Here is a 20,484-nt window from a genome sequence, read left to right on the forward strand (position 1 = left end):
GAATTAGGGTCAATTAGGGTAGGATTTGGGTCATGAGATTAGGTTAGAATTAGGATTGGATTTAGAAAAGCTGGGGGGGAGAGGCAGTGAGTTCTATATATAGAGCTCACTGGGCCGGGGGGGTTTATTCGATCCAACATGGCCGACGAAGATTTAGCATTAGCATTGTCACTTCAAGACGAATTTTTAAGAAATGATGGTGAAATATCAACAGCAACAACCAGTGTGAAAAGAAAATTAGAGCCATCGTCCATCGTGGACGATTGCTGGGAAACGATAGACCCAACACCGGATATTAGAGAGCTATTTCTACAGTATAACGACACGTATTTTCAAGGGAAGCTTTCATGTTGTGAAGTAAAGTGGGCCCCGCGAATGACTTTGTAAGTGAAAATACGAGGTTAAATTATTTGCTGTGACAAAAAGTGAAGCAATTAACGCCGTAACATTTGATCTTATTTCTTAGATGCGCCGGAGTTTGCTGTTATGAAGGCCGTGGGGGGTTGTGCTCCATCAAACTTAGCATGCCCCTATTGAAACTACGACCCAGGAAAGATCTCGTTCAAACGTTACTTGTAAGTTTTCAAGACTACTTTATTTGGTGTTCTCGTATCTCATTGACTACTTCATTTAATTTTGATATTTGTTTACATTCTGCAGCATGAAATGATACATGCATATCTCTTCGTTACAAACAACAACAAGGTAAACAAATTGTATCTGTTGATAATTCCCTTTTACTTAGCTAGATCTGATAACAGGATGTAAAATACATCTGAAAGCTAAAATATTCATCATAAACTGGTCATCACCCTGAGACCAGGGTGGAATCCATGTAGAAAATCCCGGATATATCCGGCGTGGAATTGTATCATCGTCGACGTATTGGCGTGACTTCGCTCTTTGTTATAGTATTCGCACATGAGCGCCTCAGTAAGTCGGTGTGAAATTTGGGCAAAGCCTATGTTAGCGCAATACAAAAATTTAAAAAAATATTAATATAGCCAGCATGCAGCCAAGTGTTAAAGAGTTAATCAACCTAATATAATAAAAACAGTTCACCACTATCGGCATTGAGATACTTTTCTGTAAATCGTTTATTTGCTGAATTTGAAATATGCATTTTCAATCATTCGATTATGAATGAGAATGCTGTAATGTGATTGGTTTAAAATAATTCGATCTCATTGTGAGTGACGCGGGCCAAGGCACATGGCCTTCACGCATTACAGTGGCATTAATTGTGATTGTGGCAAGATTGCAAGAAAGGTTATGAGGTAGGGCACTTAATTTGCATCTAGTTTTACATTATTTCCGTTGAGAAAATATCATAAAGTTTTGACACAAATAAAAGCGATATAAAATTTATTATTTCACAACGTTTGCAAAGGAATTTAAAAGAAAGTGCCAAAAGCCACACATTAAGATAAATCTTTTAAATTCCTTTGCAATTAATGCACATAAAAACAATGTAGTAATTTTTAATAATTTTTAATTTCTATAACAATCCGAACATGATTAGTTAATGAGCTGTGAACGATTGAATATATTGATGCTTCACTAATGTATTTTTATCACTTGAAAATGGTGCGAGATACAGCATCGAAACATTGTGAAATAATAAATTTTATATCGCTTTTATTTGTGTCAAAACTTTATTCAAAGAGCCTACTGTTTAAACACGAGAAAATATCAGTTTTGTAAATGATCTCTAATGAAAATGATCTTTAACACATTCTCTGATTCTCAAGTATTTGTGATAAGCATTAAATTATTCAAATATGAAATAGATCTTATTTTAATATGTTCTTTTGTTAAATTGTCATTATTTTATATAACAGGTACTGTACATGATGTATTTTTTTCTATACTGTATGTTTTTGCACATGTACCTCACCAAGTTAAGTAGTATTTCCATCAGCGCAAACAACGGCAAAGAAAAATAATTAACAAACGACCTTGGCGTGTCATTGTTAATGATATGGCGTATAACCAACATGGGAGTAACATGGATTCCACCCTGGCCCTGAGAATGTGACAGTGAGGGTACTAATTTTGCCCTCAATTTATATTACCCTGTTTAATTTTTAACTGTTACCATCTAAGGATCCATAAATTGCCTGCTTAATGCAACATAAAAACATGTAATATCTATTTCACTTTTATGACTATATATGACTACTTATGTTTCTGAATAGTTAAAAAATTAGCAATAGACTTACTTGATTCTGTTACTACAGGACCATAATGCTCATGGACCAGAATTTCATAAGCATATGTATAGAATTAACAAACAGAGTGGCGCCAACATCACGGTAACTATCTTTTATTAAGGCATGCTATGTTTCATAGGTTGATATAAGACACTAGAAGATAGTTGAAGCTGTTACCTTCCACTCCAGGATTACTGTAAAATGCAATGCAGTGTCTAACTTTTTCTGAATTTTTTTTTAGGTTTACCACAATTTCCATGATGAGGTTAGATTACCATTTTGCTTGCCTTTCATTTCTTAGTTAAGAATGAAAACTGTCGTTCATTTTATACAATTCATTTTACACCATTTATTTTACACCTTTGACTCTACACCATCGATTACACCTGATCAGATTACATTGTTCATTTTACACTATCAATTAAACACAACTGCTTTGACATTGCTTCTATGTCTCTATGCCATTCATTTTACACCATTTATTTTACACCTTTGACTCTACACCATCGATTATACCTGATCAGATTACATCGTTCATTTTATACTATCGATTAAACCCAACTGCTTTGACATTGCTTCTATGTCTCTATGCCATTCATTTGACATCATTTATTTCACACCATTGATTTCACCGCATTAGATTTACATAATTTTACCCCATTGACATCACCCTATTAGTTTTACACTGTTTATTTTACATAATTGAAATTACACCATTATTGAGTTACTTTTCTCTCTGCAGGTTAACATCTACCGACAGCATTGGTGGCGCTGTGATGGGCTCTGTCAGAATCGGCCACCATACTACGGTATGGTGCGTCGAGCAATGAACAGAGCACCATCACAGCATGACTCATGGTGGTCCGACCACCAGCGAACATGTGGTGGGACATACCACAAGGTCCGTGAGCCAGAGGACTATGGAAAGAAAAAACCGAAAACAAAAAAAGAAGATGGTAAAAAGAAAATTAATGGAGATTCCCAAACAAAAGGGATGCCAAAAATTTATGATCTCTGGAAGAAGACTGGTGGTGGAGAAAGTGGAATAAGTATTGGAGAAACATCCTCATCGACGAAGGGAGATATTAATCAGGCAACGAGCAGCACAACAGGAATAAACAAGCTTTGGAGAGTCGAAAATGAAGATGAATCAAGCAGCGGCAAAGAGAATGATGTCCAAAAAATAAATAACACTTTTAAACCTTTCACTGGAAAAGGCAATGTCTTAGGCTCTAAGTCTCAAAGTGACAGCTCAGCAAGCTCCAGCAAGTCAAGAACTACCTTTGGTGCTCCTAAGCAAAGAAATAAGATCACTGAAAATACTCCTATCCTGCCGAGTACCAATCAATCCAAAGCCATTTCTTTTGATATTAATGAAAATGATTTTGTACAGGACATAAACCTTACCGCAGACGAAAGTTCAGAGACTGTGCTTCCTACTGGTTTGCAATTTTCAAACAAGGATGCAAAATCAATCAACTTTTGGAGTTCTACTGGAACTGTTAGCAAAATTGAAAGACAAAAAAAACATTCGGGAAGCCACATAACAATTGTCGATTCCTTCAAAAAAGTTGGGGAAAAGAAAGTGCCTGTGGTTGTAATTGCAGAGACGCCACCAAACACAACAACAAAAACGTTTGTACAATGTCCTGTCTGTCTTGACAAAGTTGAACAAAACAAAATAAATACACACTTAGACACTTGTTTGTAGCCATAGCAAAATTCACAAATTGCAAATTACCATAATTAACAAGTTAACAGTGGCGTAGCCAGCCTGGCGACCGTTAGTTAGAATTTATTATATTTATTATTATTTTAATATAATATTATAATTATTTTTAATTTCAATATAGAGAGAAGATATCTTAATAATTGTATATAGCACTAATATAGAGATAATACATAATATAGAGAGAGATACTGTGTCTTATAATCTTAATAATTGTATATAATAGCACTTCTTCTCAAACCTATTTTGTTGTAAATTTTGATTAGTCAAATTTAATAAGAATTATTATTATTTTAATTATTATTATTCAATTTTAGTTATTATAATTATTCATGTTATATATTATCTGTTACATTAAACAATATAACCATGCTTTGGTTATGATATCAAATATTTTGATATGGATAACCACGCTGTTTTAATGGTCAAATGCTTGTCCTATGTAAAGTTGCAAGCGTGTTTCGTGCTCATATACAAACATTAAACAGTATAACAATGTTTTGGTTATGATATCAAATATTTTGATATGGATAACCATGCTGTTTTAATGGTCAAATGCTTGTCCTATGTAAAGTTGCAAGAATGTTTCGAGCTCATATACAAACATTAAACAGTATAACAATGCTTTGGTTATGATATCAAATATTTTGATATGGATAACCACGCTGTTTTAATGGTCAAATGCTTGTCCTATGTAAAGTTGCAAGCGTGTTTCGTGCTCATATACAAACATTAAACAGTATAACAATGTTTTGGTTATGATATCAAATATTTTGATATGGATAACCATGCTGTTTTAATGGTCAAATGCTTGTCCTATGTAAAGTTGCAAGAATGTTTCGAGCTCATATACAAACATTAAACAGTATAACAATGCTTTGGTTATGATATCAAATATTTTGATATGGATAACCACGCTGTTTTAATGGTCAAATGCTTGTCCTATGTAAAGTTGCAAGCATGTTTTGTGCTCATATACAAACATTAAACAATATACCATGCTTTGGTTATGATATCAAATATTTTGATATAGATAACAACGCTGTTTAAATGGTCAAGCATGTTTCTGTTTTTAGAGCATATTTGGTTGCTTTTTGGAACATTGAAAAAGTCGTCAATTTTGACCAAAATGGTGAGCGATACCCCTTACCCATTTTGGTCAATTTTGACGACTTTTTCAAGTGTTCAAAAACTGTCTTAAAATGCTAAAAATTGCTTCATAAGACTAACATCTTTCATTTTAGAGCATATTTGGTTAGTTTTTGGAACATTGAAAACGTCGTCAAAATTGACCAAATCGTAAGGGGTAAGCCTTACCAAAATTTACCAAAGTGGTAAGGCGTAAGCCTTGCCATTTTGTTAAAATTGACGACTTTTTCAATGTTCCATAAACTAACCAAATGTGCTCTAAAATGAAAGATATTAGTCTTAGGAAGCCATTTTTAGCATTTTAAAACAGTTTTTGAACAGTTCAAAAAGTCGTCAAAATTGACCAAAATGGTAAGGGGTAAGCCTTACCATTTTGTTTTGTTTTTTGGAACATTGAAAAAACCATCATTTTTCTTTCGGCAAATTGCAATTTTGTTTTTAACATTTGTGGTACGAATATATCAAATACTATAATTAAGTTCTTTGATATGATCAGGAAATATATTTAATTACTCACTTGTCACTTGTAGTTGCGTTGGAGCAGGTTAATATTTACACAGGTTACAGTTTAGATCGGAGTATAATTGCGTAGTTCAAAATAGGTTTAAAAAAGACAAAAGAAACTCTAATTAATTCTATGTGTGATGAGGAAGGCAAACGAGCGAAGAACCATAGAAAAGCTTTAGTGAAAAAGAAAAGATAACGAAGTAAGTATATGACATATTCTTAACAAACCTTAAACTTAAAGATGTTGAAATTTATAATAACGTAATTTCGAGATTTACGAAAATGTTCACATTGCAATAACGAAGTCTTCTCTAAGAGCGTCCAAACCCCAAAACTTCATCTTTTATTTGATTTTCTTATTCACGTTATCTCACATAAATTATTATTATGACATGCCTCCTTTAAAAATTTGTGAATCAAGATGAGAATGAACTTAGTGAATCTGTAATTGCTGCTATATATTTTGGCTAAAATATAAAAAAAACTGTTGTATGTCTCTAAAACAAAGGAGCTTATATTTATGATACCAAAAAGTACAGGATTGTTTGACATCAGAAATACAAAGAATTCGGCACACAGCGACAATTCACCTTTTAAAACGAAACCAAAAAACTAGAAGCAAAAAACAAATTGTGCTTCAAAACAAAACTAGAATGCACTGCTTTTAAAATGTTGAAATATAGGAAAGGACAACCTTTCTAGGCGTTTAGTGATTCGTTTATAGTAACATCGCTCACGATGATGTTCGGAGTTGATCGGCATGTTGTCGTACATTATCATCCACGTGATCTGCTATGATTACATGGTAATTATCGCTTATAAAACTAATCTCAACGTTAAAAAAAAATTTCTTTAGATTGGTGGCGATCGAAGGTGGACAGCAAGATCGAAGCTCAGCAAGATTGAAGATTGTTCGAGGAAGAAGGAGTTCGCCGTTGACTAAAAGGTGGGTTCCGGCGATTATATGCGTAATCTGCGGTTGCTTTGTCCGACCCCAGTAGGGGGACCGTTTGCCTAGAGCGTTTTGGTCCCCCGCACGCTGCTAGTTGACTAGTTCCCACTTGTAGGCCTTTACACTAATCTACGGGAAGGCCGTAGGCCTTCCTTAAGGAGTACAGTGTAGCTGAGCCGAACCCTTTTTTTCGTTGTATATAGGTTTATCTGAACAGCTAGTTGTCAAGATGAAGGTGAAGACTCGCCCGGCCAAATTCAAAATGGCGATGCCAAAGAAAACCATCCACGTGGACCGTTCGCGGACCTTTCTGAGCAAGATTGTTGTGCTGTCTGGTCAAAGTTAAGTATTTTACTTTGATGTTTGTGTGCCTTCTGCTAATTGTTGGCCAGAAATAACAAAAAGCCATATACAATATGAAATATTCTGCGTACAAGATTATCTAAAGTTTCGAGCTTAATTCTGGCTGCAATGATGATAATTTTTTCCTGAAAATTTATGTCATGAGCAATTTCCGCGCCCATAGACTGAAGCAGAACTGATCATTTTGTCATTAACGTTTATCTCAACCGCCAGTTATCAAGACGAACGTCAAGAGAACAGTTGAAATAGAAAATAGAAATCAGTTCAAGACTCGCCCGGCCGAATTCAAAATGGCGATCCCATCCACGTGGACCGTTCGCGGACCTTTCTGAGCAAGATTGTTGTGCTGTCTGGTCAAAGTTAAGTATTTTACTTTACTGTTTATGCGCCTTTTGCTAAAACTAGACAATAATTAAGATAGTTGAAAATGCAATTTTATATTAATAATGTCTTCTTATATTCAAGATTTTTCTTGGTCAAGAGTGCAACTTGAGCTGTGGATATGAACTTTACTGTCAGATGAACATTGGAAGTGACAAGATTTCTGCACTGAGGTAATTCGATTGTTCCTTCAAAAGTTATATCAGTCTTGCAGCTGAAATTCTTGTAGTGACTTTGTAATACATATCAACTGCCCGGGTATATATTTTGTTATTTAGTATAAGGGGGAATTTGCTGCAACTAGGATCTTTTTTTGGAAAATCGTCAGGCAGTGACAAATTTTGTTAAGATTAATAAGTTAACATTGCTTCTATGCTCACTATGTGTCACCAGTAATAAATTCCTGTGGTGGTCTTTAAATAAATATAGCAACCATAGTTATATGTGGAGGGATGAAGTATAACCATAGAACACCTGACCAAAAACTAGACAATAATTAAGATAGTTGAAAATGGAATTTTATATTAATCATGTCTTTTTATTTATATATCTATATTCAAGATTTTCCTTGGTCAAGAGTGCAACATGAGCTGTGGATGTGAACTTTACTGTCAGATGAACATTGGAAATGACAAGATTTCTGCGCAAAGGTAATTCGATTGTTCCTTCAAAAGTTATATTAGCCTTGCAGCTGAAATTCTTGTAGTGACCTTGTAATACATATCAACTGCCCGGGTATATATTTTGTTTTTTAGTATAAGGGGGAATTTGCTGCAACTAGGATCTTTTTTTGGAAAATCGTCAGGCAGTCACAAATTTTGTTAAGATTACTAAGTTAACATTACTTCTATGCTCACTATATGTCACCAGTAATAAATTCCTGTGGTGGTCTTTACATAAATATAGCAACCATAGTTATATGTAGAGGGATGAAGTATAACAATAGAATACCTGACCAAAAACTAGACAATAATTAAGATAGTTGAAAATGGAATTTTATATTAATCATGTCTTATTTGTATATCTATATTCAAGATTTTTCTTGGTCAAGAGTGCAACATGACTATATGAACTTTACTGTCAGATGAACATTGGAAGTGACAAGATTTCTGCACAGAGGTAATTCGATTGTTCCTTCAAAAGTTATATTAGCCTTGCAGCTGAAATTCTTGTAGTGACCTTGTAATACATATCAACTGCCCGGGTATATATTTTGTTATTTAGTATAAGGGAGAATTTGCTGCAACTTGGATCTTTTTTTGGAAAATCGTCAGGCAGTCACAAATTTTGTTAAGATTACTAAGTTAACATTGCTTCTATGCTCACTATGTGTCACCAGTAATAAATTCCTGGGGTGGTCTTTAAATAAATATAGCAACCATAGTTATATGTAGAGGGATGAAGTATAACCATAGAATACCTGACCAAAAACTAGACAATAGTTAAGATAGTTGAAAATGGAATTTTATATTAATCATGTCTTATTTATATATCTATATTCAAGATTTTTCTTGGTCAAGAGTGCAACATGAGCTGTGGATATGAACCTTACTGTCAGATGAACATTGGAAGTGACAAGATTTCTTCACAGAGGTAATTTGATTTTGTCATGGATGGTCAGCATTTGATTTTAAAAAGCCACTACATTGTTGAGATGACAACTATAAAATTAAAATGTGCTTCTATGGTCACCATGTGTGAAACCAATGATGAAACTTAATGCTATAACAGCTGAACCAGTCTGGCTGATTACTAAAATTCCTGTGGTGGTCTTACAATAAATATCCACGAAAAAGTGGGAGAACTTGGGAGAAATTTTTCTGATTTCCCTGTGATTTATATTCTGTAGTACTCAAAAGGGTGATACCCAGTTTTTCTGTGTTCAAGTTAAATAGTGACATGTGTCTGGATTGAATATATGCATGTGACACATTCTTTTTATTGAAAATGGCAAAAATATAATTGGCATAAAACAGATGACTAAAGTAAGATAATGAGTAATATCTTTTAATAATGATGTCAGGTTGAAAATACAAACTTTGCTGCCACTTTTTGCCTAAAAGGATTGATGAAATGCTTTTTCTCTTTAGAATGAATGAAGTTTAAGAAAGTTGAAAGGCACCCCTGAAGAACCTGAATTATTTTAGCCCTATCCTAGATTCATTAATTAATATATTTTAGTGTGTGATAACATGTGTGAAATGTGATCAATTATAACATTCAAAACTTGGATTTATAAAGAGAAATTTTTCTTTGTAAAGTTTAAGAAGTAAACCTTTTTTGTCTGTGTTTAGTTTTGCATTTTTCCGTCTGCTTTCACAATTGAAAAGATTTTGGCACTTGCTTCTAAATGTTTTTTGAAAAGTTTAAGAAGAAACTTGATTTTTGTCTTGTGTTTGTTGTTTCGATTTTGCATGTTTTCCATGTGCTTTCACAATTGAAAAGATTTTGGCAGTTGCTTCTAAATGTTTTTTGAAAAGTTTAAGAAGTAACTTGATTTTTGTCTTGTGGTGTTTGTTGTTTCGATTTTGCATGTTTTTTCTTGTGCTTTCACAATTGAAAAGATTTTGACAGTTGCTTTGGCTTTTTCTTATAATTCTTTTCTCTTTAATTTCTTCTTAGTATTAGTTTTTTTTCTAAATATATTTTCTCTTATTTTTTGATGAAATTCTTTTTCTTACTTCAGGGTTGAAGAAAGTTGAAAGGCACCCAGTTTCATTAATTCATATATTTTAGTGTGAAATGTGATGAATTATGTGACAATTTTCAAAACTTGGATTTATAAAGATAACTTTTTTCTTTGTAAAGTTTAAGAAGTAAACCTTTTTCATCTGGTGGTGTTAGTGTTTTTATTTTGCAAGTTCTGTGTGACTTGACAATTCTAAATTAAACCTCTTAGTATTTTTTCTAAGTTAAAAAAAACCTGTTAGTATTATCTTCTATTTATCTAGTGTTTTTTTTCTCTCTAGTTTTTTTTCTAGTTTTTACTTCTATTTCTCTAGTTTTTTTTTCTACTTAGTTTTTTTTTCTCTAGTTTTTTTTTCTCTAGTTTTTTTTACCCTAGTTTTTACTTCTATTTCTCTAGTTTTTTTTTCAATTTTTCTACTTAGTTTTTTTTCTCTAGTTTTTTTTCTCTCTAGTTTTTTTTACTCTAGTTTTTACTTCTATTTCTTTAGTTTTTTTTAACTTCTTTGTAAAGTTTAAGAAATAAACCTTTTTCGTCTGATGGTGTTAGTGTTTTTATTTTGCAAGTTCTTCTGGGTGACTTGACGATTCTAAATTAAACCTCTTAGTATTTTTTAGTATTTTTTCTAAGTTAAACTTGTTAGTATTTTCTTCTATTTCTCTAGTTTTTTTTCTCTAGTTTTTTCTTCTATTTCTCTATTTTTTCTTCTATTTCTCTAGTTTTTTTTCTATTTTTCTAGTTAGTTTTCTTTTCTCTAGTTTTTTTTCTAGTTTTTTTCTCTAGTTTTTTCTTAATGTTTTTCTCTAAGTATTTTCTAAATGTTTTTTGAAAAGTTTAAGAAGAAACTTGATTTTTGTCTTGTGGTCTCTAGTTTATGTCCTATTTTTTCTTCTATTTTTCCAGTTTTTTTTTCTTTAGTTTTTCTAGTTAGTTTTTTTCTCTAGTTTTTCTAGTTAGTTTTTTTCTCTAGTTTTTTCTTCTATTTCTCTAGTTTTTTTTCTATCTTTCGACTTAGTTTTCTTCTCTAGTTTTTTCTTAATGTTTTTCTCTAAGTATTTTCTAAATGTTTTTTGAAAAGTTTAAGAAGAAACTTGATTTTTGTCTTGTGGTCTCTAGTTTAGTTTTTTTCTCTAGTTTCTTCTTCTATTTCTCTAGTTTATTTTCTATTTTTTTTTTCTATTTAGAAAAATAGAAAAAAAAACTAAAGAAATAGAAGAAAAAACTACAAAATTGAAACAAGTACCATTAGACCACCGCATCATTTGTCGAAAGCTATTGTTCTTTATTTGACCTAATCTTTTTCGATGAAGTTTAAATTAAAGAATAATTTCGTTGGGAAAAATCGAACCTTTCCCATGCAGGATTCGAACCTGGGTTTACAACCTGGTAGTCCGTAGCCTTAACAACTGGGCCACAGCATCACTACGTTAGATAATCCTATTAGCAGAATTTTAAACTAAATAGCGATTTAGTGTTTTGAAAGATATTAGTCTCATGAAGCCATTTTTCGCATTTTAAGACAGTTTTTGAACACTTTGGAAAAGTCGTCAAAATTGACCAAAATGGTAAGGGGTAAGCCTTACCATTTTTGAAGACTTTTTCAATGTTCTAAAAACCAACCAAATATGATCTAAAATGAAACATATAAGTCTTAGGAAGCGATTTTTAGCATTTTAAGACACTTTTTGAACAGTTCAAAAAGTCGTCAAAATTGACCAAAATGGTAAGGGGTAAGCCTTACCATTTTTGACGACTTTTTCAATGTTCCAAAAACCAACCATCTAAAATGAAAGATATTAATCTTAGAAAGCGATTTTTAGCATTTTAAGACACTTTTTGAACAGTTCAAAAAGTCGTCAAAATTGACCAAAATGGTAAGGGGTAAGCCTTACCATTTTTGACGACTTTTTCAATGTTACAAAAACCAACCATCTAAAATGAAAGATATTAATCTTAGGAAGCGATTTTTAGCATTTTAAGACACTTTTTGAACAGTTCAAAAAGTCGTCAAAATTGACCAAAATGGTAAGGGGTAAGACTTACCATTTTTGAAGACTTTTTCAATGTTCTAAAAACCAACCAAATATGATCTAAAATGAGACATATAAGTCTTAGGAAGCGATTTTTAGCATTTTAAGACACTTTTTGAACAGTTCAAAAAGTCGTCAAAATTGACCAAAATGGTAAGGGGTAAGCCTTACCATTTTTGACGACTTTTTCAATGTTGCAAAAACCAACCATCTAAAATGAAAGATATAAGTCTTAGGAAGCGATTTTTAGCATTTTAAGACAGTTTTTGAAAAGTTCAAAAAATCGTCAAAATTGACCAAAATGGTAAGGGGTAAAACTTACCATTTTTGACGACTTTTTCAATGTTCCAAAAACCAACCAAATATGATCTAAAATGAAAGATATAAGACTTAGGAAGCAATTTTTAACATTTTAAGACAGTTTTTGAAAAGTTCAAAAAGTCGTCAAAATTGACCAAAATGGTAAGGGGTAAGCCTTACCATTTTTGACGACTTTTTCAATGTTCCAAAAACCAACCATCTAAAATGAAAGATATTAATCTTAGAAAGCGATTTTTAGCATTTTAAGACACTTTTTGAACAGTTCAAAAAGTCGTCAAAATTGACCAAAATGGTAAGGGGTAAGACTTACCATTTTTGACGACTTTTTCAATGTTCCAAAAACCAACCAAATATGATCTAAAATGAAAGATATTAGTCTTAGGAAGCAATTGTTAGCATTTTAAGACACTTTTTGAACAGTTCAAAAAGTCGTCAAAATTGACCAAAATGGTAAGGGGTAAGACTTACAATTTTGGTCAATTTTGACGACTTTTTCAATTGTTCAAAAACTGTCTCAAAATGCTCTAAAATGAAAGATATAAGTTTTAGGAAGCCATTTTTAGCATTTTGACGGGTGAGCCTAATGGGTAAGCCTACCATTTTGTTAAATTTTGACGACTTTTTTAACTGTTCAAAAACTGTCTTGCTAAAAATGGCCTGCTAAGACTTATATCTTTCATTTTAGAGCATATTTGCCTGGTAAGCAAATATGGTAAGCCTTACCATTTTGGTCAAAATTGACGACTTTTTCAACATTCCAAAAACCAACCAGATATGCTCTAAAATGAAAGATATTAGTCTTAGGAAGCCTATTTCAACATGTTGACAAAGAAAAAACTTAGAAACCTGTCTCTTGTACTTACTAATCTTCCAACATTCTTCACAATACCAAAGCAACTGCCAAAATATTTTCAATTGTCAGGTCACACAGACAAACCAAATGTAGAAAAAGTTTGAATTCGATTAAACACATAAAAATAAAACACATGCTCAGTCGTTCACGAAACAACGAATCCAACACGTTCTCTGAGAAAAAGTAATTAACCGGGGGGGGGGGGGGGGGAAATCACCGGTCAGGTATGCGCTCAATATTGAGCCGTGTCGCGAAAAAATCCGCCATGTTTTTTGCTTCACTTTTTTGGCCAGGAGCAAGTCCTCCAGAATATAGCTCAGTGGGGTACCCTTATTTATGGCCAAAATTGAGGACTTTTACAATGTTTGAAAAACAAACCAAATATGCTCAAAAACCAAAGAGATTAGTCTCAGTGAATATTTGAAGCAATTTTGAGCAAAATTTTCGAAAATCGTCGATTTCGGCAAAAATGGAAGGGTTCAATGGAATGGTTTTGTATTTAAGATGGTCAGTTTGACAATAACTCATTTAAAATGAATTAATGGTTTTTCAAATGAAATTTTGCAGAAGCATATTTTGACTTATATAACGACCTATACAATCCAGGGACGGGTAAGTAAGCTTGATAAATTAATCATTTTTATTCCAATGTGAGCATAAATTGACCTAATTTATCTATACAAGTGCTTCCTTACATACAGTGGCGATAATCTAATAATCTATTTTATTTCCATTGGCACGTGTGCAATAGCATTCTGGGAGATTTAAAGTAGTGTTATCGAAGATGTGTTAATCTGCCTTTAAAGAAACATGGCAAAAAAACTAACAATGCCATTGCTTTCTCCAACAATCCCTGGGAACAAACATGATATCTTAAACATGCATCATCTCATTTTTATAAATACATCTCGTCCTAACATTTGATGCTTTGAATGTGCTGTGTTCACTCTCTTATTCACTCCAAAACTCGTCAGGCAGTCTCAACTACTCACATCTCCGCTGGAAGCGCCACAGGCTCAAACGAACGGTATTTCTGAAGTTGTATAGAGCTTGCACCTTTTTCCTTTGGCAGTTCGGATTTCTTACGAGTTCCTTTTTTATTTATAATCGCTTTGTTATGAGCCTAAATGGGGAAAAGCAGTATTCTTTTAATTACAAATAAAGTAAACAAATAACTCAAATCATTTTTCAGTTCGAGGATAGGCACCTTGCTCTGACTTTTGTGGTCACCCTTCTTCGCATGGGAACTTTCTTTAACACTAAATGTAAGATCATTATTGTTGCATTCAGGATATGTGCTGCTTGTTTGGTATCTAAAATCATTGTATTCCATAAGTTCTGCAACCTTTGATGCCTGAAACAAACGATAGACACAGCGATACGTCAAACACTGATGGATGTAGCATTGCTTGGTGGACATCTACTTCAACCACAACTAGAAATATTTTTAGTTCTATAATCAACTCATACGTACGTCGGGATTTTGAACTGCCAACTGATGAATTCGTCTCCACTTTTCTTCCCTATCTCGCTGTTTTTCCAGCTCTCTGGAAAGCAAAAGCAAAAAGGTCGTATATTTTTGAAAGAGAATTCCGAAAAAAAAATATTCAACACAATAGCTTTAGGTTAGAAGCTACCCTCGAGAATAAAAGGTCTAGCTCAAATTAGTATATTTGGCAAAAAGGATGTAGCTAATCGCTAAAACAAACCTCTCTCTTTCTAGTTTAAAGTTCTGAGTACAATCGTCAAAAAGTTTTTGGTTCATCTCCATAAACAGCTTAAGTGCGTTGTATATAAGACCATGAATTGTTCTGGAAGAACGTGGTAAGATAGAATTATGTATTTTCTTGAACGAGATCGATTTATATTGCTGTACGAGGTTATGTGAACATACACGCGAATTCGAAGTTACATTTCAATATAATTTCAGAATGATGAAATTACTTACTTATTCCAATGACTCTTGGAGTTTATATATAGAGATGGAAACACTATAGGTAATATCTTAGTGACACTGTCACTGACCAAGCTCATGAGATATTCGTTATTCCAAAAGTACAGTGCTCGTTCAGCCACCTAAATACGGCAAATTGAGATGACAGTCAATTTTTTAATATATCTGCGATAATTTCATCTGAGAAGCCTACATACAGTTCTAGATTCATTGTATAACTATAGGATAGGTTATACTTCGATGATGGATCAGCAGACACTCCACACTGGATAAATCAGAATTCACAGAATTAAAAATGTCTAATCACCTGAAAATGAGGACTTGAAACACATTTCGCAAGTTGTTTGAACAGTGGATCAATGATCTTTATAAATTCTGTTGGTTCAATCACGTCAAGGATTTCCTCCAACTCGTTAAGGAACATCACCTGATAAAATTAGATTTTAATCCTTGATCAAATGAACAAAAAATACTCTGGCCATACTCTGTGGCCATACTCTGGCAAGAGGCAGCATCAAATCTTAATCGATATTAGTTTTAACTTGGAAACACACAAGAAATTTGTGGACATCACCTCTTTAGGACTGTGAACTTTAGGCCAGAACTTTAACAAACGTAAAACCACCTGCAACAAACGAGTTATATTTAAATATCAACACATAAACATATAGAGAAACGTAAACATATTTTTTATCTACAAACTCTTTCCTACCAGTTGGGTTAAGCTGGGATCTTTTTCTAAGTATTGTACCACACAGTAAGCCAGCTAAAGTTAAAAAAATCAAATAAGAATCTGAATTTATTTCTGCACCACAAAATCATTGTGCACTACCATTACAATGCATACAAATCATATTCACCTGTGCATGATACATGCTTAGACATTTTGTCTTGTGTAATGGCATGAGGACATTTTGTAAAAATAATTTATGTTCCTCCTTTAGTGGCAATGCAAATCCATTGATGATACTGTAAAAACAATAATTATAATTTATATAAAAATACAATTTCTACAGGTATCATGTATTATAAATTACTTACCTGCCCAATATTTCAAGAAGTTCTGCAATTCCACTGTGGTGTTCTGTCTCATAAATAAATCTATTGGAAGAAATGGAAGGAGAATTTGAACATTGAGAATTCTATTTATTCCCTGTACAGTAGTGTACTTATAGTAATGTACTTATAGAAGTGTACTTATAGTAGTGTACTTGTGTATAGTTGTGTATAGTTGTGCTTGGTAGTGTATGGTAGTCTATGGCAGTGTATGATAGTGTATATGGTACGTATGATGTAGTAAAATTTAAATCACCACTTCAGCTTACCTGTAGAAAATGTTATTAATTTGTTTCCTTATGAAAGCACGCAATCCCAGAAACTTTCCATAGATTCTGTGGAGAATCGTCTTGAGAAAGTCTCTCTCCCTTGGATCTTCTGTGTCAAAGAGGTCTAAAAGCTGTGAAATCAATTTACCATATGAGATCATTGTTACAGAGCATAATGGAACCTATCGGAGCAATCGTGAAGTTGATTGTACTGTACATGAGCATAAATTATGATCAACTTTAATACAGTCTACCTTCATTATAAACTTAGCGTCGACATATTTCTTGGCTAAATTTTGTAGAAAATCTGTTGATTCTAATATCCTCAGAAAGAATTCATAGACTATCTAAAAATGAAACAATAATAATTTTCAATGTTACAGTGTCTAAATGGCTCAGACTGCTTTGACACGACCAAAATACTTTGTAAAACTAATTAACTGGGCATATACCTGCAAATGAGGCCATGCAGCCTCTAACGAAGGCTCGTCTTCCTCGGGATCAAACTCAGCTCCATTTGGATTGGTCGGCGGAGGTAACACACGAAACACATTTAAGGCAAACTATAATAGATAATATTCTACTTGAAACTTGGCAGGCATCCCTTGCATATCTAAAACTCATTGTTTTACCAACCATGTGGCACGCGGTCTGATAAATAGGTTCAGTGATGACACCACGGTTCTGAGAGACGTAATCAACCAGCTCATAAAGAGCCGTTCGTTTCACCTCCTTCCATTTGAGATCACTCAATGGGTCAGAAACAAAGTCAAATATCACACAGCATTGCTGAAGTTTCTTCACAAATAATTCCTCCCTGTCCTCAGGACGTGTGTCTGAAAACAGAGCAAGGAAAACAGATTAGAAAGTGAAGTGGGTTATAATCGTCAAATTTGGGTCAAAGTTAACCTAGCATGATTGCACAGAAGAGCATTAACAGTTATATTGGTTAACTAACTGTCCTTTTGATATGGTTGTGGGAACAATTTAAATTCCTAGCATAGAAACTTGTGACCAGTAAAAACTTAAAAAGAAAATACAGGTGTACTGGTGTTTTTGTATGCTATCACAAAACCTGCCCTGGATGCACCTTGTTTATCAATCTTGAAATGTAAATATACAAGCAAAAAATATACATCTTGTTTATACCAAGTGCATATTAAGTCATGTGGGGAAATAATAACAAAACATATCCAACTATTCATCAGACAAAACCTACAGACGGGGCTGGGCTAAGCAGCTAAATAAACAACCAATGTTATTCTTGAAAATTTTCCGAAATTTATGCCATTCATCAATTTAATATAGATCAAAATAACTGTGCTCAAAAACATGAGATCAAGTTGCAATAAATGATCCTGGTATGGCCTGTATGGGCCACCTTAATAATATTACCATGACAAATAAAACTTGTAATAATATTTATCACAGGTTAATAGAAGTTGCTTATTTTATAAAAGTGGCAGGTTTTAAACAAACATTTCACAACAGCAAACATTGGTATTTTACAATAGATCTGGTAATGGTTTGTGTCTGAACTTATATTTAAAAAAATATTATCACTTGCAACTAAGGACAAACCATGTTGATTGATAAAGACATTGCTCAAGTTTGCAAACTCTCAAAGTAAACTTTTGCAGAGTTAAATAAGACTAGTCAAACAGCAGTTAGTCAGCAAACATGGAAGCACGCAAAATGAATTAAAAAATTCTTTACTGTCCTTCATATCTAAACCACCTGGAAAAATATCAAATGTGGTGGTCCAGTGTAGGTAGTGTTCTGAAATAAACTGTCGTGGTTTGTGTCTGAACTACCTGAGAAAGATCTCTCAAACGTGGTTGTCCAGTGTAGGTAGTATTCAACAATAAGCTGTCATGGTTTGTGTCTGAACTACCTGAGAAAGATCTCTCAAACGTGCTTGTCCAGTGTAGGTAGTATTCAACAATAAGCTGTCATGGTTTGTGTCTGAACTACCTGAGAAAGATCTCTCAAACGTGCTTGTCAAGTGTAGGTAGTATTCTATAATAAGCTGTCGTGGTTTTTGTCTAAACTACCTGAGAAAGATATCTCAAACATGGTGGTCCAGTGTAGGTAGTATTGTATAATAAGCTGTCGTGGTTTGTGTCTGAACTACCTGAGAAAGATATCTTAAACATGGTGGTCCAGTGTAGGTAGTATTCTATAATAAGCTGTCATGGTTTGTGTCTGAACTACCTGAGAAAGATATCTCAAACGTGGTGGTCCAGTGTAGGTAGTATTCTATAATAAGCTGTCGTGGTTTGTGTCTGAACTACCTGAGAAAGATATCTCAAACGTGGTGGTCCAGTGTAGGTAGTATTCTACAATAAGCTGTCGTGGTTTGTGTCTGAACTACCTGAGAAAGATATCTCAAACGTGGTGGTCCAGTGTAGGTAGTATTCTACAATAAGCTGTCGTGGTTTGTGTCTGAACTACCTGAGAAAGATATCTCAAACGTGGTGGTCCAGTGTAGGTAGTATTCTACAATAAGCTGTCGTGGTTTGTGTCTGAACTACCTGAGAAACATGTTGAACATGTCGAACATGGTGGTGCAGTGTAGGTAATGACAGCTTCACAGTTTTTGACAGGCAATAATTATAACTCAGTTGTCAAAAACCTAAGCAGCTGACAAGAAGAAATGATATGAATCTTTAAATTTAGTTAAATCACAAAGAACTAACACGCCTGCACAGCTGGACCCTGTGGGACTGCTATTTACATTAAATACATCTTACCCCAATTGAGTAGAATACGTCTTACAACAACATGTTCCTTAATCCGGCGATAAAAACTTCAAAATTCAATGACTCGTGAAAAAATGTGATAAGAGAACACAACAATATCGAAAGATATCGTAGTGCTCGGAGCTACAACGTTATTTTTCAATTAAAATTTACGATTAAAAGATTAAGAACCTAACCTTTCATAGTAGGCAACCGTAGAAGCTCGCGATCAACTGAAATGTCAAAAGCAGATCCTTGCTGCCTGTCCTTTTTCGAAAGAGACACACCATTTCCAAACTGTTTGTTCGTCATGGCCACTTCGTAGTCTTTACCTTCATTCGCCGCCTACGCAGAAATACAAGACGAAATATCATTTTTCTGTACAGTATATTTGCCCGTTTGATGGATCGAGCAACTGTCAAAAAAAAATGATGATCGCATAATTGCGCTTGGAGAACCGAATAAAACTTTTAAGAATCTACAAACCCCATCCGCTGACTTGTCCGTGTCTGAATTCGAGCTCTGTGAAAATAAAACGCAAACGATCTCAAAACAAAAGCAAATTGCAAATTTGGTAGCCAACACAACAAACACCGTCTGGCATATATGCGAAACTATAACGCCGGCATTCAATACGAGTTTTACTAACCACGAAATTCACAAAAACTACACCGACGAATAGCGAAATCTAAGCGAGGAAGGACTTAAGTACTCTTACCTTATCTCTTTTGGTCTTGTTTAGCATCGCCCAGCGACAAGGGGCTTCTACGATCACAACAAATTTTACAAACTTCTACGCATCAAAACATTTCTATAAAGATATTAAAATATTCTTCTTTTCTCCGTTCGCTGCAGTTTTGATGAATGCCGCCTCTGGAGGACACGCACGGGACCAAAGTGCTTCATTTTGTTCATGGTACTTACCACTGACAAACAGCGACCATATTTTCCAAAAAACACCCCCCTGGTTCTTACGAATATCTTGAATTTTTGACCATGAATTTGAAATGGTTCACCCTGATAATGCTCCAGTTTGATATCAGTGCAGTGTGACCGGTATTTTTATCCTAGATTCGGTCGGATGCACCACAGTTACCAAATTTATACCAGGACGCGGAACATTTGAGCAGTTTCGTTAAAAACTTGCATATATCGTCACACTGTATCAGTGGGTTTAATTAGCCGGGTGGATTCGCGGATGACCAGAATTGGCCACAATTAGCGAGCTTCAAAAACTTGATGTTCGTCGCTTAGTTCGACGCAATAGGCCCGTTAGGGTA

General features: G+C 33.9%; 2 protein-coding genes and 1 long non-coding RNA gene across 6 annotated transcripts; 2 read left to right on the forward strand and 1 right to left on the reverse strand.

The window, feature by feature from the left end:
- Positions 1–126: 126 nt before the first annotated feature.
- LOC114520228 (sprT-like domain-containing protein Spartan) lies at positions 127–6,876 on the forward strand. 3 transcript variants are annotated; one of them, XM_028540456.1, is made up of 6 exons: positions 127–383; positions 467–575; positions 661–705; positions 2,241–2,315; positions 2,455–2,478; positions 2,956–4,091. In XM_028540456.1, the coding sequence occupies exons 1-6, from the start codon at positions 139–141 to the stop codon at positions 3,922–3,924; spliced, it is 1,467 nt and encodes a 488-aa protein (XP_028396257.1). In that variant the 5' UTR covers positions 127–138; the 3' UTR covers positions 3,925–4,091. The 3 variants fall into 3 exon arrangements, 1 of the variants encoding a protein (XP_028396257.1); XR_003686672.1 differs by lacking the exons at positions 127–383; positions 2,241–2,315; positions 2,455–2,478; positions 2,956–4,091 and adding exons at positions 5,745–5,798; positions 6,455–6,544; positions 6,754–6,876 and having other exon boundaries at positions 545–575; XR_003686673.1 differs by lacking the exons at positions 127–383; positions 467–575; positions 661–705; ... (1 more) ...; positions 2,455–2,478; positions 2,956–4,091 and adding exons at positions 6,024–6,042; positions 6,455–6,544; positions 6,754–6,876.
- A 1,496-nt stretch (positions 6,877–8,372) lies between these two features.
- LOC114520244 lies at positions 8,373–9,503 on the forward strand. Its single transcript, XR_003686674.1, has 3 exons — positions 8,373–8,413; positions 8,799–8,887; positions 9,385–9,503. It is a non-coding gene; the product is annotated as an uncharacterized LOC114520244 (long non-coding RNA).
- Positions 9,504–13,801: 4,298 nt separating this feature from the next.
- Positions 13,802–20,330, reverse strand: LOC114520235 (serine/threonine-protein phosphatase 2A 56 kDa regulatory subunit gamma isoform-like). Of its 2 annotated transcripts, none has more exons than XM_028540467.1 (17): positions 19,923–20,323; positions 19,691–19,726; positions 19,402–19,549; positions 17,100–17,299; positions 16,916–17,026; positions 16,718–16,810; positions 16,464–16,594; positions 16,180–16,239; positions 15,999–16,107; positions 15,851–15,904; positions 15,713–15,763; positions 15,446–15,565; positions 15,133–15,260; positions 14,894–14,995; positions 14,659–14,731; positions 14,392–14,538; positions 13,802–14,307 (listed from the first exon to the last, which is right to left on the reverse strand). In XM_028540467.1, the coding sequence occupies exons 1-17, from the start codon at positions 19,947–19,949 to the stop codon at positions 14,173–14,175; spliced, it is 1,725 nt and encodes a 574-aa protein (XP_028396268.1). In that variant the 5' UTR covers positions 19,950–20,323; the 3' UTR covers positions 13,802–14,172. The 2 variants fall into 2 exon arrangements, with proteins under 2 accessions (XP_028396268.1, XP_028396269.1); XM_028540468.1 differs by lacking the exon at positions 13,802–14,307 and having other exon boundaries at positions 14,392–14,443; positions 14,530–14,538; positions 19,923–20,330.
- Between the last annotated feature and the right edge of the window lie 154 nt (positions 20,331–20,484).

This window comes from Dendronephthya gigantea, unplaced genomic scaffold (assembly GCF_004324835.1).
Source record: "Dendronephthya gigantea isolate DGI-Jeju-01 unplaced genomic scaffold, DenGig_1.0 000015F, whole genome shotgun sequence".
In the NCBI taxonomy this organism is placed as follows: Eukaryota; Metazoa; Cnidaria; class Anthozoa; order Malacalcyonacea; family Nephtheidae; genus Dendronephthya; species Dendronephthya gigantea.